The sequence below is a fragment of the Anabrus simplex genome, chromosome 4, assembly GCF_040414725.1.
Source record: "Anabrus simplex isolate iqAnaSimp1 chromosome 4, ASM4041472v1, whole genome shotgun sequence".
NCBI lineage: Eukaryota > Metazoa > Arthropoda > Insecta > Orthoptera > Tettigoniidae > Anabrus > Anabrus simplex.
In genome coordinates this window covers 300,877,270-300,894,638 of record NC_090268.1, presented here as the reverse complement: position 1 = coordinate 300,894,638, position 17,369 = coordinate 300,877,270, and the positions used below count along the sequence as shown (strand labels likewise).

Here is a 17,369-nt window from a genome sequence, read left to right as displayed (position 1 = left end):
AGAAACGTGTTAGAACGAACACGAACACTCAGTCTCCGAACCGAAGAAACAATTAGACGCGATTAAAATCCTCGATCCAGCCGGAAATTGAATCCGTGACCTTCTGAATCGAAGGCCTCAACGCTGATCATACAGACAAGGATTCGGACAAATCGAAATCGAAATAATTGTTGAGTTTCATTATATCTATCAGAGGTGAGCTGGATGTACCATTTTAACCACATTAAACCAAAAATCATTATTTCTATCAATTTTAACATGCGACTTTTATAGTTTCAATCTGCTTCTGCCTGATGTTTAATGTCGGCCCGCTAGGTGCGCACTGTCAACATATCTCTCAGTTTAGGACGGGAGAACGTGGAAGAATGAAATGGCGTGTGGCCTCCGGAGAGGCCTGGTGCAGGTCTTTTGATTTGACTCCCGTATGCGACCTGCACGTCGTGATGAGGATTCCTCGTTCCAGGGGAATGGTTAAAATTCCCGACCCTGCCGGGAATCGAACCCGGGGCCCCTGTGACCAAAGGCCAGCACGCTAACCATTTAGCCATGGGGCTGGACAGTCCTCATCCCGAGGTGGTGCAGCTCTTTTCAGTCACACCCCCAATGGAGGTGAGCTGCATGTACCATATCAACCACATACCAGCCCTCCTGCCATTCATAAATTTCTGGCAGTACCGGGAATCGAACCCGGGCCTGTTATGACGGCAGCTAATAGTGCTAACCCTGTCCGGAAGCCATATGCCATTTCATTTCAGTAAAAATGCTTTATCCAGCCAAATCGGAAATCAGATGTCCAGTCGTATATTTAGCACCTGTTTTGGGGTGTCAAATTGCTCGTTTAAATACCAGATAGACCGGAGTGAGCGGTGGGCAGCGGTGGAGAAGTTACCCTCGGCTGTCTTAGGATACGTTTATGATGCAGCTTCGCTGCTGGCACGAGGATGCTCGCCCTAGCACCTTGCTGCTGACTGTAGCCAGGCTGCCCGCCGTGGAGATTTTACCCTGCAGCAGTCCCGCGCACACGCTGCTGGCAGCTCTCAGGTGTAGTCGAAAATTCAAAACAGCGGAACTGATAGTTAAGGCTGTTTGTATTTTGCATAATTTGATTATAGATATAGAGGGGATGAACACTTATACTACGAAGACGTACTTCCAAGAGCTACCCCATAGAGGAGAAACAACACAGCTCCAGCTGAAGCTTTTGATGTGCGGAATCTATTCAAAGATATTTTTAACGAGTGAGTCGCAGTTCTGTTGGCGTAATTTGGTGTACTGAATGTGTAATAAAAAGTGTAAAATGCCTCGCCTGGATTTTTCAGTGCATTTCTACTTCGGGAGTTGATTGAAGAATGAAGTTACAAATGCTTCATTTCGTAATTTAATAGTGTATTTTTGAATAGTGTAAAATAAGGGGTTATGGAATATCTCGTTTTGACTTTAGTTAGGTCTCCTAAACAAAATACATTTACATATTCTTTTAAACTTCTTTTACGTCGCACCGACACAGATAGGTCTTATTTCGACGATGGGACAGGAAAAGGCTAGGAGTCGGAAGGAATCGGCCGTGGCCTTAATTAAGGTACAGACCCAGCATTTGTTCGGTGTGAAAATGGGAAACAATGGAAAACCATCTTCAGGGCTGCCGATAATTGGGGTACGAACCCATTATCTCCCGGATGCAAGCTCACAGCTGCGTGGCCCTAACCGCACGGCCAGCTCGCCCGGTAAATAAATTTACAGTTTGAAAAAAATAACTGTCGAACTTTCCATGAAAAACGGGGTACTTCATATAAATCACCTGCTTGTAATGATAGAGGTCCCCTAAATAGCAAAAATAAATGAACAAAGTTGACGTAATGGTTCCGCATTCTTTTGCCACTTCATTCCATAGTTTGATGTTGATGCTTGTTGTTTAAAGTGGGCTAACATCTAGGTCATCTGCCTATGATGGTACGAGATGAGACGAAATTAATTAAAAGTTATAATTAACCCACTGACTAGGAATAGAAAAATGATAATGATGAGGAAAATCATTATGAATTTAAAATAAGCAGTGGATCTAATTCGCTATGCCTTATTTTCCTCTAAAATTAAAAAAGAGTGGAATATAATAAAATTGAATAAGGCACTGAGATAGAAGTAAAATAATATATTTAATTCAAATTAAAAGTACATAAAGGTAAATAAATAGGCAACAGAATTAAAGAAAAATTAAAAACAATGGAAACTTCACTTTTAAACACGATAAAACAGGCCACTATCCTTCATAAAACGGAGAACGAGTTCTACTGGCTGCTGGTCATCTCGTCACTCCTTTTATCCCACATGAACCCCTCATGACGATCCGCATGCCGCTGGTTCCAAATCGCATTGCCTTGGAAGACGGGTTCAGATAGCAAGTGAACATGTATACAGTACTGTGATGTGTATAGAATGCGAAAGGAGGAAGAGTGGGACCGCGGGTGACCTCGAAAGAACCAGTCACAGTCCAAGTTACAAGACAGCCGGCGATGTGCCAGGCTCGAAAATCAAACGTGTTTGAGACCACGGTAGCTAGAGGAGAGACGGTAGGTGTCACGAGACGGATGCGCAGTGGACTGCCGTGGTCATGACGTCACTGGCCCGTCCCTCCCATTACACTACGCATTGTTTGGCGCGCTAATATCAGTCTATAATATCTTTGGTGTCTCTGATATCGCTCAAGCAGTGAAGTTCGGTGCACTGTTGTTCGTCTGTGGTCTGCATATGGTTTCTTTAATTATTATTAATTACCTAATTACTTTCGAGGCTTGCGAATGTTTTAAAAGTCGTGAACTTGTGCTTATCGTTCGTGAGTGAAGTGAATTCCAGTGTATATGTCGTATTTGTGCTGTTAAAATGCCGGGCTGTGCGGCTGCAGGCTGTACAAAACATCCCAACAACCCAACGAATCGTAAGTTTTCCTTTTATAGATTCCCAAAAGACCCAACTCTACACAAACAATGGGTACATTTTTGTAAAAGAAAGGCTGCTTTTAACTCTAAAATCGCACGTATATGCTCCGAACATTTTCTGTCCTCTGATTTTGAGAGAGATTTACAATCTGAACTGTTAGGGCTTCTCCCTAAGCGCTTGTTGAAAAAGGAACAGTTCCTTCTCAAAACATCCCCACGTTTTCTGCATCAATAGACATTTCAGAGAGAAATACACGCGCCGAATGGCGGGATTGTAAAAAAGTTCTAGAATCGCTAATAAGCAAAACTGTAGAGAAATCAAGTGAGCTGGATGACCTTTCTCAGGAAGAACAAATTAACGAACAGTTACGCCAAAAGAAAGACAACTTGCCCTTGAAGTGTGAACTAGCTTGTGTGATGGTCGAAAATGAAGAATTTTTAAATGTCAAAAACAATGTTTAATAAAGGGGAAGTGAACAAACTGGTCACCCGAAGATGTATCTAAAGCAGTTACAATTCGGTGTATCTCCAAAAAATGCTTTGTCATATGTCAGGGAAACTGAAAAGTCCTGAAAGGTAAGCCTAAATTAGTAGTAATGTTATTTTTGTTATGTAGATTTATTATTATTATTATTATTATTATTATTATTATTATTATTATTATTATTATTATCTTTAAGAAACTGAACTACCGAGCTCGATAGCTGCAGTCGCTTAAGTGCGGCCAGTATCCAGTATTCGGGAGATAGTAGGTTCGAACCCCACTATCGGCAGCCCTGAAAATGGTTTTCCGTGGTTTCCCATTTTCACACCAGGCAAATGCTGGGGCTGTACCTTAATTAAGGCCACGGCCGCTTCCTTCCCACTCCTAGCCCTTCCTTGTCCTATCGTCGCCATAAGATCTATCTGTGTCGGTGCGACGTAAAGCAACTAGCAAAAAAGAAACTGAACTCTTAATCACTTGTTTTGAAATATTTTTTGATTATAAAATAAAGCCTTAATATACTTTTGTGAAATAGGGATCCATATTTTAGTGGATATTCAATAGGAATCATTATTATTATTATTATTATTATTATTATTATTATTATTATTATTATTATTATTATTATTGATTTTTGTTAGTGATTAAAAAAGCAATAATGTTAGTACAGTACTTACTGTTTTCAGGAAAAGTAACAACATGTAGTATCTAATCTTGTGTATTTTATTTAGACTTTTTCGGTTAATATCATTTCTTGGTTGTTAAGTTTTGGTTTGTTTAATCTGTACGTGTATAGGGTACTTACGTTAAATTCTTTCAAGTAATTGGGAACTGTAATAATAATAATAATAATAATAATAATAACCGTATGGCCTCAGCTACCGTGTGGAGACATTTCGATTTGACGCCATCTGGCTGTCTGCTCGTCAATTTCGACGTTCCGTTTTACTCTAGGTTCGCTAGATGGCAGACAGAGTAAACCGGATCTCTCTTGGGCGTCTATGGCTGAGATTTAATTAATTTTGTCGGGTAAATACCAAATGTATCACCAGAGATCTTTTACATGCCGACATCGTACGACATGAAGTGTCGAATGGACTTTTTTCCGCCCTTCAAAAATCCGACTACCTCTGCCGGATTTGAACCCGCTATCTTGGGATTCGGAGGCCGACACTCTACCACGGATTCACAGAGGCAGCTATTGGGAACTGTAAATACTATTGAAGCATTTAAAAATGATTTTTAAACTGTTCTAGGTATTAAAGTAGGTCTGCAATATTTACGAAAGCACGCAAACAAAATATTAAAATAATATTTTTAGGCAATATCTTAGTGGTTTTCGTGTGAAAAGATTATATTACAACGTAAAAGTATTTGTGATAAGGAAGATAAGCCGGGCGCTCCGCACACTGATTTGTAGTAAGTTACAGCGCACAGCAGACGGTCCACGGTCCGCTCACGTCACACGCTCCTGGCCGGCTGCGCGTGCCACCTACCGTCACGGTTACTAGACTAGACGGTAGGGGTCATCAGTTGGGTGCGCAGTAGCAAGCCACGCCTCCTGACGTCACGCGTTCCCCATATTCGCTAAACGAAGCAGAACACCATTAGTCTAGTGATGGTGTTTACCTTCTCAACAGTGTAAGAGTTTAATTTTTCTGTGCTGTGCTGTGCTGTGCCATGGTGTGTTGTGCTGCCGCTGGTTGCTCTAACCACGATAGACATCAGAAGGACTTAAACATTAAATTGCAAAGAACAGTGAAACTTTTAAATTTGACGTGATTTACGGCCTGACATTTAAATTTGCCACTGAGTAGTAATGATTTAGCGAGTCAATTCTGTAAAGATCGTGAAATAAGGGCACAAAAGCGAAATCATCATAAGGAGACATGGTAAATTTTACAATCGCAGGCGCCAATTGAAGCAGAAAATGTTAATAATGCAATCTTGAGGAAGGAATTAGATAACAAAAGTAAACATTAGTCCGCCTCGGTGGTGTAGTTGTTAGTGTTATTAGCTGCCACCCCCGGAGGCCCGGGTTTGATTCCCGGCTCTGCCACGAAATTTGAATAGTGGTATGAGGGATGGAACGGGGTCCACTCAGTCTCCGTACGTCAAATGAGTAGAGGTGTGCTCTATTCCCACCCGAGTCATCCTGGAAGTGGTTTTCCGTGGTTTACCGCTTCTTCTCCAGGCAAATGCCGGGATGGTACCTAACTTAAGGCCACGGCCAATTCCTTCCCTCTTCCTTATCCATCCCTTCCAATCTTCCCATCCCCACCACAAGGCCCCTGTTCAGCATAACAGGTGAGGCCGCCTGGGCGAGGTACTGGTCATTCTCCCCAGTTGTATCCCACGACCCAATATCTCACGTTCCAGGACACTGCCCTTTAGATGGTAAAAGTGGGATCCCCCGCTGAGTCCGAGGGAAAAACCAACCCTGGAGGGTAAACAGATTAAGAAGAAGAAAATGGAAAATGAATTTAGTGCCTTCCATGGAAACTACATTAAGAAATGTCCAGGAGATTTTAGGTTTTTAAAGGAAAAAATAAAAGAAAAACAACCTGATCTTGAATATATCGTTGTTTTAAGTTTCGTTAGAACCAGAACGTCCATAAGGATGAAAAACATAAACAAACATAGGCACATGAATTCTTGCAAGAGGTGTAAACGAACTCCTAATGAAAAAAGAAGTGTGAAAAAAAATTAAGAGTTGTTTGATAGACTGATTTTGAAGTAATGTAAAACAACCAAGTAAAAATCTGGTGTAAATATTTTGTGTGGAGCCTATATAATGTAAATTTGTATACAGTTTTACTACCATAATAATAATTAGGAGTATTCATTAGGTGTTTTTAAATATTGAACATTTGATCGCTTTTTCTGACTGAGGGTTTACTCCGCACCACATTTCTATATGGCGTAAGCCTGTGGAAATTTCTTTCCCCACCAAAAAATTGTGACCCCTAATATGGTGGAAGAGGTTGACGTTTCTTCAGGGGATTTTTACCAACATTCCACCGGCCAATACACATTTATAAATAATAACTTATACATAAATATAATATTAGATGTTTTTAATACTACTTAACACTAACAATCCACCAAAACAACGGTAAAAAGCATCCCGCGCTAATGGTCATGTTTCTTTAATTTTTGTAACTAATTTTAGAAATAAAACTACGTATAAAATCGTTCTAAAATCACTGGATGGATAGAAAATACGAAAACCGAACCATAAATATTAGCGAGACGAAAGATAATTTATTAGTGAGAAAGCTACTGGAATAGTTCGTGTTAAGCACAGTGTTACTTGTAATGATCTGAAAAATACTGAAATTACAACATAATTACCTACACATAACAACTGGCAATTATATTTGACAAAACTGAAAAATATTTAGCAAGTGGTTAAATAAAAACAAGCAAATCATTAATAGAAACGCACAATTACAATGGGTCGTTTTCATTGCAAGCCCGGCAGTGGGGATCAGATGACGTCACCAGCCAAAGCGAGCCTGCGGGTGACCCCTACCGTCTAGTCTAGTAACCGTGCCTACCGTCTCTCTTCTAGCTACCGTGTTTGAGACCATGGATGTGGCGAGGATAGCAGCCAGCAGCGCGCTATGAGCCGGGTTCCAGGTTAAAAGCAATGATTGAGATCCATTGGTTTGTTTCATCATCGCCTAACGTCGAGCAGCGAGGCTTGGCGATGTGCCAGCAGCGAAGCTGCAGCTTAAACGTACCCTTAATTCCTGTCTGTGCGGTGTTTAAAAGAACAAACTTTGACACCCCAAAACAGGTGCTAAATGTACGACTGGGCATCTAATTTTGATATGGCTGAATAAAACATTCCCACTGAAGTCGTTGTACCAAATCTCAATCAGATCGTCCGGTTCCGTAGCTAAATGGTTAGCGTGGTGGCCTTTGGTCACAGGGGACCCGGGTCGGGAATTTTAACCATCTTTGGTTAATTTCTCTGGCACGGGGGCTGAGTGTATGTGTCGTTTTCATCATCATTTCATCCTCATCACGACGCACAGGTCGCCTACGAGCGTCAAATCGAAAGACGAGCCGAATTTGTCTTCGCACATTCCCGACGCTAAAAGCCATACGTTATTTCATTTCAATCAGATCGGAGACTTACAGTTAGAAGGATTTCCTTGCTAGTAGTTTCGAAATTCCCTTCGAGCTGTGCTCAACTCGTGCGGAAAATCTTATTTCCGGCCCTTATAACGCAAATAATTGTTACACATAGAGACAAAACCACTCTTCTTTTAAAGATAAAGGTTAAAATATGCCTAGAGATTCATAGAATATTCACAAGGTATGGAGTTACTTTTTGTTTGCAACAACTCACCAGACCTATTGTTGAATATCTTTCAGGCTGAATCTCTCCGAAAAGATCTTTTTCTCCAGCTTGTGTACGTTGTATGCCTTCCACAAAGCACCATTCAATTGGCTCATTGTGTTTTCAAGAACTGCAGATGTTCAGTTACAGTCCTTCAGATTCATACAGTATTTCAAGTTCTGCTTCTTTGTTTCCTCCTATTGTGTGGAATGATAAGATCGTGCCGTCTGTTGCTACTTGGGATTTACTAAGCAGTCATGCGTTTTACACCTCCATACTGTACAGTGCAACCTATTTAAGCCAACTTAAGTTCTTTAACCCCTTCTGCACAGTACGGTAGAAGTGTATGGCGTGAAACTCAAGAGGCGAATGCGATCAAGTTGAAGACGGGTTGAAAATGTAAGTCTGCTGTCTCTAGAATCCGACCTAAAGATTCTCAGATGATCTTCCCCTCTTCTATTGGTGCGTGAAAACCGTGTAGCATGGTCACATACTTCTCAACAAGGTGGCCGCGGTTCGAATCCCGGCCAATGCATGTTGGATTAGTGAAATGAAATCAAATCCTCTAGTTCAGATTCCACGTAATACTGGAGGTCCTATGGCTATCATCACGATATTACTGTTGCGTAACATTACTATCTTGCGTTTTGCTGCTTCTATTTCAATAATAATAATAATAATAATAATAATAATAATAATAATAATAATAATAATAATAATAATAGTAATAATAATAGCCGGGCTGAGTGGCTCAGGTAGTTAAGGCGTTGGCTTTCTGAGCCCAAGTTGACAGGTTCGATTCTGGCTCCGCCCGATGGTATTTGAAGGTGCTCAGATATATCAGCCACGTGTCGGTAGATTTACCGGCACGTAAAAGAACTCCTCGGGGACAAAATTCCGGCACCTCGGCGTCTCCTAAGACCGTAGCTAGTGGGACGTTAAAACTGTAAAATAATAATAATACCGAGACAGTTGGCACGTAGTTCGGGTCGTATAGCTGTGAGCTTGCATTCCGGAGATAGTAGCTTCGAATCCCACATTCGGCAGTCTGCAAGATCATCTTCCGTGGTTTCCCACGTTCACACCAGGAAAATGGTGGGTCTTTTGCCACGGCCGCTACCTTCCTAGTCCTAGCCCTTTCCCACCCTTCCGTCGCCGAAAACCTTCGACATGTTACTGTGCCGTTAACAAATAGTAAATAATAATAATAATAATAATAATAATAATAATAATAATAATAACTCTATATCCTATTAACTACTTCTATGGGTTTTGGAGACGCCGAGGTGCCGGAATTTTCTTCAGCAGGAGTTCTTTAATGTGCTGGTATATCTACCGACGCGAAGCTGATATATTTTAGCCCCTTTAAATGGCAGCTATGAAATCTAGTAATTCAGTACATACTGTTCAGAAATGTAGACTGAGATTGATTTACCGTGTATAGCATGGATAAATACCCATTATAATGGTTCATTCGAAATATTTTAGTTGACCTCTGAACTTCTAATTAAAATATTCCCCTGCATTACTGGCGAAATTAAATGTTTCCCAGAATAAAATGTCAATGAAATTTGTACTGATCTTCGTGAAGTATGTGACCTGTTCAGATTTCGAATAGCAAGTAACAATACGGCATGCAACATCTGATTTTCTAAGCTATGTCACTAATGTGTGCTATCATGAGCGGTTCGACTCGTTGGCTGAACGGTCAGCGTACTGGCCTTCGGTTCAGAGGGTCCCGAGTTCGATTCCCGGCCGGGTCGGGGATTTTAACCTCAATTGGTTAATTCCAGCGGCACGGGGGCTGGGTGTATGTGTTGTCTTCATCATAATTTCATCCTCATCATGACGCGCAGGTCGCCTACGGGAGTCAAATAGAAAGACCTGCACCTGGCGAGCCCAACCCGTCCTGGGATATCCCGGCACCAAAAGCCATACGACATTTCATTTCATTTTCATCATTTTCATCAAGTTCAATACCGTATTTTAGGTCCGTTGCGCATGTTACATCTTAATCTCAAATCATTTAATAATCATTAATCACATTTGCAAGCCTGGTGTGCATTTTTGTCGTTGAATAGCATCGTACACAGAAATTATAACTCCCGATACCTGTGTTTCTTAAAGAGAGTGGTAGCAGAAATACATTTCGTCATGTTCTAATGTCAGTCGCATGATCTTCTTGCCTGGCTGGTTCGGAATCTATTCCCAGCTCTGTCAGTTGTGTGGCGGACTGGAATAGGATACACGGAGCCCCAAGATACACAGCTGAGTAGAGAAGTGATAAAATCACACGCTCGGCCATCCTGGAAGTGGTTTCCCACTTCAACCCCAGGCGAATGCCAGAGTGAGTAATCGTAATCTATTATAAATATACACACAAGTGCAGGAGATATATATGGATGCAGGTCATCATCTGAGAACTTCACACCCATTAGCTGTATGGAGACGATGATGATGATGATGATGATGATGATGATGATGATGATGATGTCCAGAACAACAACCAAAACAAAATTATACTTGATTGTACTGGACTGTTGTGTGCTGAATGCTGACTTGTCTAGCCCCAGGTGCTGTACTCGGAAGTAAACCTCCAGTTCTCTCTCGTTTCTTGTTCCAGATGCCGTCCCTGCCAGCACGACCAAGGAAGGAGCGCCCATCTTCGCGCGACCCAGACGTGCGCCACCGTCGTCCGAGGTCATGGGACGTCGCCTCACCACGCCCAGCACCGGCACCACTGCCACTGGATCGTCCGATAAGGAGGTAAGTCTTCTCTTCTGGTGTGGGCTATATAACTAAATGCTTCTGAAGACGTCAGGCTCAGCCTTTCTGAACAGGAATGAGGTTCCTCGTAGAGAGGGCGTGAAAGCTTTTCCTTCATATAAGGCAAGCATTAGCTTATATAGAGTGTTCGGAACTTACTTACTTACTTACTTACTTACTTACTTACTTACTTACTTACTTACTTACTTACTTACTTACTTACTCCTCGGCGCTACAGCCCTTGTAGGGCCTTGACTTCTCTGACGATTGTAGCCCAATCTTCACGATCTTCTGCACGCCTCCTCCATCTTCTTATTCCCATCTTTCTTAAATCCTCCTCCACCTCATCCAGCCATCTTTTCCTGGGTCTTCCTTTCCAGTTCGGAAATTACCATTACTAAATCTTTGTAGAGGGAACCGAGTGGGTAACGTTTTCTGTATAATTTAACGAGAGCTGCAGAATTTATATAGAGGGAATCTGGAACTCGAGTTGTATTCATTTTGACTATTTAGTGAATAAATTCAAAATTCAATAAATAATGATGATAAAAATGCATAGATAAAAGCAAATTAAATACCTAGGTGTTCATAGCTTAAATACAGAGAACAAAACTTCCAGCACGGAAATGTAATGTTTTGTTTTTGCATTTAAACTCTTTTGGGCTGTAGTTTCACAATATGTCGGTTGTCTGCCTCATCAGAATAAATGTTCCCTACGGATGTGCGGTCTGTGGTCAAATGTACCCATTACTGAAGCTGTTTCAGTGCGCTATTCTGATTAGTTAATATACAATCATGTGCACGAGGGCGCGGTAAAAAGAAAGTGATAACAAAAAACGTAAAATTATACCAGATTGGTCATCGGAGCCATGAGTTAAATAGTCAGTAGGAGCCCATGCCCAGAAATAGACCGCTTCCTTGCTACAGGTACAATAATTCCATATCAAATGTTTCAATCTGCTATGTGATGAAATTATAGTAATTCAACTAGTTGTGACTCAGTTAATTACTTTTCTAACAAACTAACATTCACTGATTTGGTAACGGTGTTCACTAAGGAAAAATAAGGAAAGATGTGGCTGTGTTGCTGACAATTTGTGTTCTCGAGATGGTGGTTTCGAACCCTACTTGAAGATGGTTTTCCTTGGTTCCCCATTTTCGCACCAAGCATATGCTGTACCGGTACCTTAGTTAAGACCACAGTCGCTTCCTTCCCGGTTCTAGCCCTTTCCTACCCCATCGCCGCTGAAAACCTATCTGAGTCAGTGCATGACGTTAAACCATAATAATAATAATAATAATAATAATAATAATAATAATAATAATAATAATAATAATAATAATAATAATAATAATAATAGACGCCCGAGCGCTGGAAATTTTCCCTGAAAGAAGCTTTGCATATCTTTAAATGCTGATCGTGTAGACGAAGATTCAGCCCGCCTTCAACTGCAACTCACAGATGCTTGGAAATATTTCGGAATAGTTCCTCTTGGCTTGAGTAACTACGGTAAGTGAAGAGTTCGAACAAAGGTTTTTAGTCATCCCTACAACAATAGTAATTGGACCAAACCCTCTCATCCTGATAGGCTTGATGAATCAACCACTAACCATTTGATTATGCTTGTTTAGTAGGCGTGACAAACACCAGAGCTTGCTGGTAGGTTTCTTAAGTATCTACGTTGTCTTCCGCAATCGTGCAACTACGAACATTATTTTTCCAATTTGGTTTACATCGCACAGATGGGTATTACGGCGACGATGGGGTAGAAAAGGGCTAGAATCTGGAAGGAAACGACTGTGGCCTTGGATACAGTCCCAGCATTTGTCTGGTATGAAAATGGGATGCCACGGAAAACCCTTCAAGGTTGCCGACAGTGGAGTTCAAACCCATTACCTCTCAAATGCAAACTGACAGCTGCGTGGTTCAAACCATGCAGCCACTCGCTGTGTTATGAACATCTGAACAGGCGCACGTTCTGACTGGCTGATTTCCTATGTTCCTCGTAAACTTAAGCGTAGAAACTTGGACTCTGCAAGCTTCTATGTTAACCTTTTATCTAATGTTTACTTTTATTTTATGTTGTCCATTGTGAACGGTTCCATTGTATTACACACGTTTAATTTTCATTGGGAATGGGGCCTTACACTTCCAAGCACCATAGAAACACGCAGTAGCTAATAGCCAATTCCATGCGGAGTTGGAATAAGTGAGTTCGGCCGCAAAACTGGGCTCCATCCAAATTAGTACAGGCCTCAGATAACTGGGAAAAGGCCTGGAAAGAAGAAAAAGAAGAAAAACTGACTCCGTTGTTACTCATAGTCTGTGCAGTTTGTAGCAGAGAGCCTGTTCTTGCTGATGGTACAGATGTCTTCAAGAACAGGAAGGTCAAGGTCAGTAGTTATTTTCGTAAACTTCCTGATGAGGGCACATCACGTCAAAGGGATGGGTTTCTATATGGCTAAGGATGGTCAGCCAGAAAGGTACTTCCAACCGTTTCTGTGATAATGCGCACGGTCTGTTTGTTAAAGAGCCTGGTGAGAGTGGTGTTAATCGACACTGCCACACAATACTGTATTAACATAAATGCGGGTTATGGCAGACGGTCATCTGGAATATTATCGATACAAAATGAGTAACGCGATGTTACCTAGCAACCGTTCAAGGAGGCATATTTATGATCTTACTAGTATGTAAGCCTGTTTTGGACGGTAAAGATTAGTATGTAAAATTTAATTAGAAATAGGAACAAAAGTTACACTTCCCATTTTACGTACATGTCAACCATATTGAGTGTAGTTGTACGTAGATAGGAGTTGTACTTTAACGTTTACGGATCTGCGAACTCTTGAATTATTACTCCATAGGCCTATAGTTATCCATAGGTAAACATTGGAGTGAAAAGATTCATCCCAAACCTATTTAAAGTTTTGTCAAGTTTGTTGCCTGTAACAGAGAATGCTAAATTTAGTGCAAATTGCCTCCGCTTAAGAATCAGTGGTATGTTAAAATTTCCAAATTTATTCTTGGCATAAAACACGTTCTTCCTGAAGCTGAGCCCATCCGAATTTCTGCATGAACAGTATTTTTGTGTAGCTTTACCAGAGTCAAACTCGTCCTTCCATTTATATGTAGATTTCTTATTTCTTTCGTAAGTCCGGAAACCTACGTTTTTTCCCAACTTTTTCAACATTTCAGTAAACTCAAATGAAAATGAAAACCTACAACCTGTTTTCTAGTCATTGACCGGGTCAGGGATGTGATCAATGAAGCAGATATAGGCTATTAGTACAATGGGGTCGCCACTCCCAAAGTGATTTGTTAATGACTGATAGATGCTATGATATGAGAATGGAGAGTGTTGCTGGAATGAAAGATGACAGGGAAAACCGGAGTACCCGGAGAAAATCCTGTCCCGCCTCCGCTTTGTTCAGCACAAATCTCACATGGAGTGACCGGGATTTGAACCACGGTATCCAGCGGTGAGAGGCCGACGCGCTGCCGTCTGAGCCACGGAGGCTCCAGTAAACTCAAATATAATACTTAATCCTTCTATTTACTTTAAGTATAGTAACTTGATCAGTTACAGACAGCAACCGGTCTGTAATATTATAGCCCAAACAATATGGCGCTCACGCGTGTCCGTTGGCTTCAGCTCTGGCTACACATTGGGGAGGTGCTTTACTCTATGCTCGTTGGCTGACACAGACAATGTTGCTAATATGGCGGCGGGAACAAATCTTGATCTCAGCGAGCGAATACATTGTGGTACGAGTCGCTATCTCTATGTTATTCTGTGCTCGTTGGCAATCATCTTCAGCGAAGCTTCAGACATGTACTTTTCTTTAAAAAGTACTAAATACCTGGTTGTGGGAGTTGTATCGTACTTTTCTTGAAAAGGAGACGCAAAAACATATATCTAGTGTGAATTTTAGATGTTGAAACCGTTTCGTTGTCTCATAATCGCTGTGAATAGCAGACGGAATAGGAATCTTATATACACTGGCGGAAAAATCCAAACACCATGAAATAACATATGTTGAATACGGAAATGTTGACAATATATTTGTCGTTGTAACATATTTAATTGATTAAAGGTACAAGACTATAGGTTAATATCCGCACCAGAAAAGCCTTAGGAAATGTGCTATGCTGGTCCATTAATAACCGCCTGACTGTTGAATGCAGGCATGCAAACGTGCATGCATTGTGTCGTACAGGTGCCGGATGTAAGCTTGTGGGATGGAGTTCCATGCCTGTTGCAATTGGTCGGTCAATACAGGGACGGTTAATGCCGGTTGTGGATGACGCTGGAGTTGTCATCCAATGATGTCCCATACGTGCTCGGTTGGGGACAGATCGGGGAATCGAGCAGACCAAGGCAACATGTCGACACTCTCTAGAGCACGTTGGTTACAACAGCGGCATGAGGGCGTGCATTATCCTGTTGGAAAACACCCCTGGGAATGTTGTTCATGAATGGCAGTACAACAGGTCGAATCACCAGACGGACGTACACATCTGCTGTCAGGGTGCGGGGGATAACCACGAGAGTGCTCCTGCTGTCACAGGAAATTGCTCCCCAGACCAGAACTCGCGGTGTAGGTCCAGTGTATTGACGCCGCAGAAGGTCGAATGCAGGCGCTCACCTGGCCTCCTCCTAACCAACACACGGTCATCACTAGTAGAACAGGCTTTCATCGGAAAACACAACGGACTTACATTCCATCCTCCAATGAGTTTTCGCTTGACACCACTGAAGTCGCAGTCGGAGCTGGTTCAATACACACCGCAGGGCGTCTGGCTCCGAGCTGTCCTTCAAATAACCAATTTTGAACTGTTTGTTGTGTCACTGTGGTGCTAACTGCCGCTCGAACTGCTGCTGCAGACGCAGTTCGCTGCTCCACAGCTATGCGCCGAATACGGCGGTCCTCCCTCTCGGTAGTGCCACGGGGACGTCCGGAGCCCGGTCTTCTTGCGAGCGTACCTTCTCATGACCACTGCTGCCAGCACGCATGCGCAGTGGAGATATTACTTCCAAGTCGTTCTGCAATAGCGCGGAAGGAATATCCGCCTCCACGTAGCCCTATTATACGGCCTCGTTCAACTGCATTGAGATGTTGACACTGACCTCTTCGTCGTCTTAAAGGCATTCTTGACCCACTCACAGTAACTCCGTCCAATCTCACGGGTAACTAAGGATCTCGCACAGTACAGCCTGTATTTAAAGCAAACCTGATGTACAACGTCATGGGGCCGCTACTAGCGCCACGCTAATGCGATTTGCGGAGAATTTGAATCAACGTCACCTTTCAGATGTATAAACACACCTGCCAACGTTCGTTAATCTGGCAAACCCCTTCTTGGTGTTTGAAATTTTTTTCCGCCAGCTTGTGGCCAACGGAAAATTTGACACCACTTTCCGCCCGAGGATTGCACCAGGCCAAGAGTAGAAGTTGTCAGTGTTGAATTCTAAAAATAATGAGCTGATACAGTATGTTCAGTTTTAACGGAGAACACGCTCTTTCGGAGCAGCTAATTGGTCAAAAGCGACGCGTGACAGCATTATTAAAGCGGTATAGCTTATGCGTGTACTCTGGCGTGGTTATAGTAAGTATAACTTCCATACTGAGAAAAATAAGCCTACTGCATGTTCATTTTATCTATTTATGCACTTTAAACATCGTTAGGGCAAAAATAAATGATTATTATAATAACATAATAATGGTAGTAGCAATTACACATTGTAAATAGTTATTTAATATAATTAAAACAATAACGTCCGATTTTAATCCCTCTGTAGATGATGTTTGAGTTAAATAAAACTTTCTATAGGCCTAAACGGAGAGGAATAAGTTGGATAGTAAAATATTACAAATAACATTTTTCATTTACATATGTGTATTACATTGTAATAAAGAATGAATTCTAAACATGATATTTTCACGAAAGCTGCTCAACTTTTTTAAAGGAATGTTATCAATTCATCTTATAAATCAACCAGATGGTCCTAAGGTTTATAAACGTTAGCCCCTTCTCTCTCCTGCATGGCTTTGCGCCGAATTAACCAAATATAATCGACAACTATCCCACCTGAAGCAGAGGAGAATGAACTGCAGGTTGTTGAATAGCAAAGCTAGTAAGTTCAATATGCGGAAATGTGATATTTGCGATTGTTATAGGGACAAAGGACGGGACAGTATCAGCGCCATTCCGGTGGCGTCACATATTCCATTAGTGAGGTGCACTGGCTGTCGGAAGTGAAGACAATGGCAGGCAGTCTGTTCGCTCAATACGGCAGTACACAATGGTAAGCTGCAGACCTCTATATACCACGAACAGAGTAACAGTATTATTCCTCGAACAGAGGGCGTATACAAATCCTTTCAATCGTTTTAGGAACAACAGACTTCTTTGGCCATTAGCGCTGTGTACAGTGCTTGGGATTCGTAAGTGCTGAGCAGAGCGTCCAGTAAAGGAGATCGGCGTGTGCTGCGCATGGGAAATTGTGTGCTGTAGAGGATTGTGTGGTGTGTAAACACCCGGTCCCCGAGTGAAGGAAAGTGTTTTACGATTAAAATCCTACGAGCCAGCCGGCAATAAGTCTTCCTTCCGAATTCTAGCCCTTTCCTATAACATCGTCACCAAATAACCTGTGTGTGTGAATGTGACGTTAAAAAACCCACTGGCAAATAAATAATGTAAATATAGGGCCAATAATCTAGACGTCAATCCCCTTAAACAATATGATCATCACCATATTATTATTCTTCTCTTTCATCGTTATGCCCGTTTACAGAGCGCGTTGGAACTTGTTAGCTTGATGAAGGTTTT

General features: G+C 41.8%; 1 protein-coding gene across 1 annotated transcript in view; it reads left to right on the top strand.

Annotated features, from left to right (window-relative positions):
- Nucleotides 1–17,369, top strand: part of LOC136872262 (uncharacterized) — a 90,782-nt gene that overhangs the window by 13,641 nt on the left and 59,772 nt on the right. Inside the window, exon 2 of the mRNA XM_068227398.1 lies at nucleotides 10,392–10,534. Coding sequence (XP_068083499.1) covers nucleotides 10,392–10,534 — 143 coding nt within the window. The remainder of the gene's footprint in view (nucleotides 1–10,391; nucleotides 10,535–17,369) is intronic.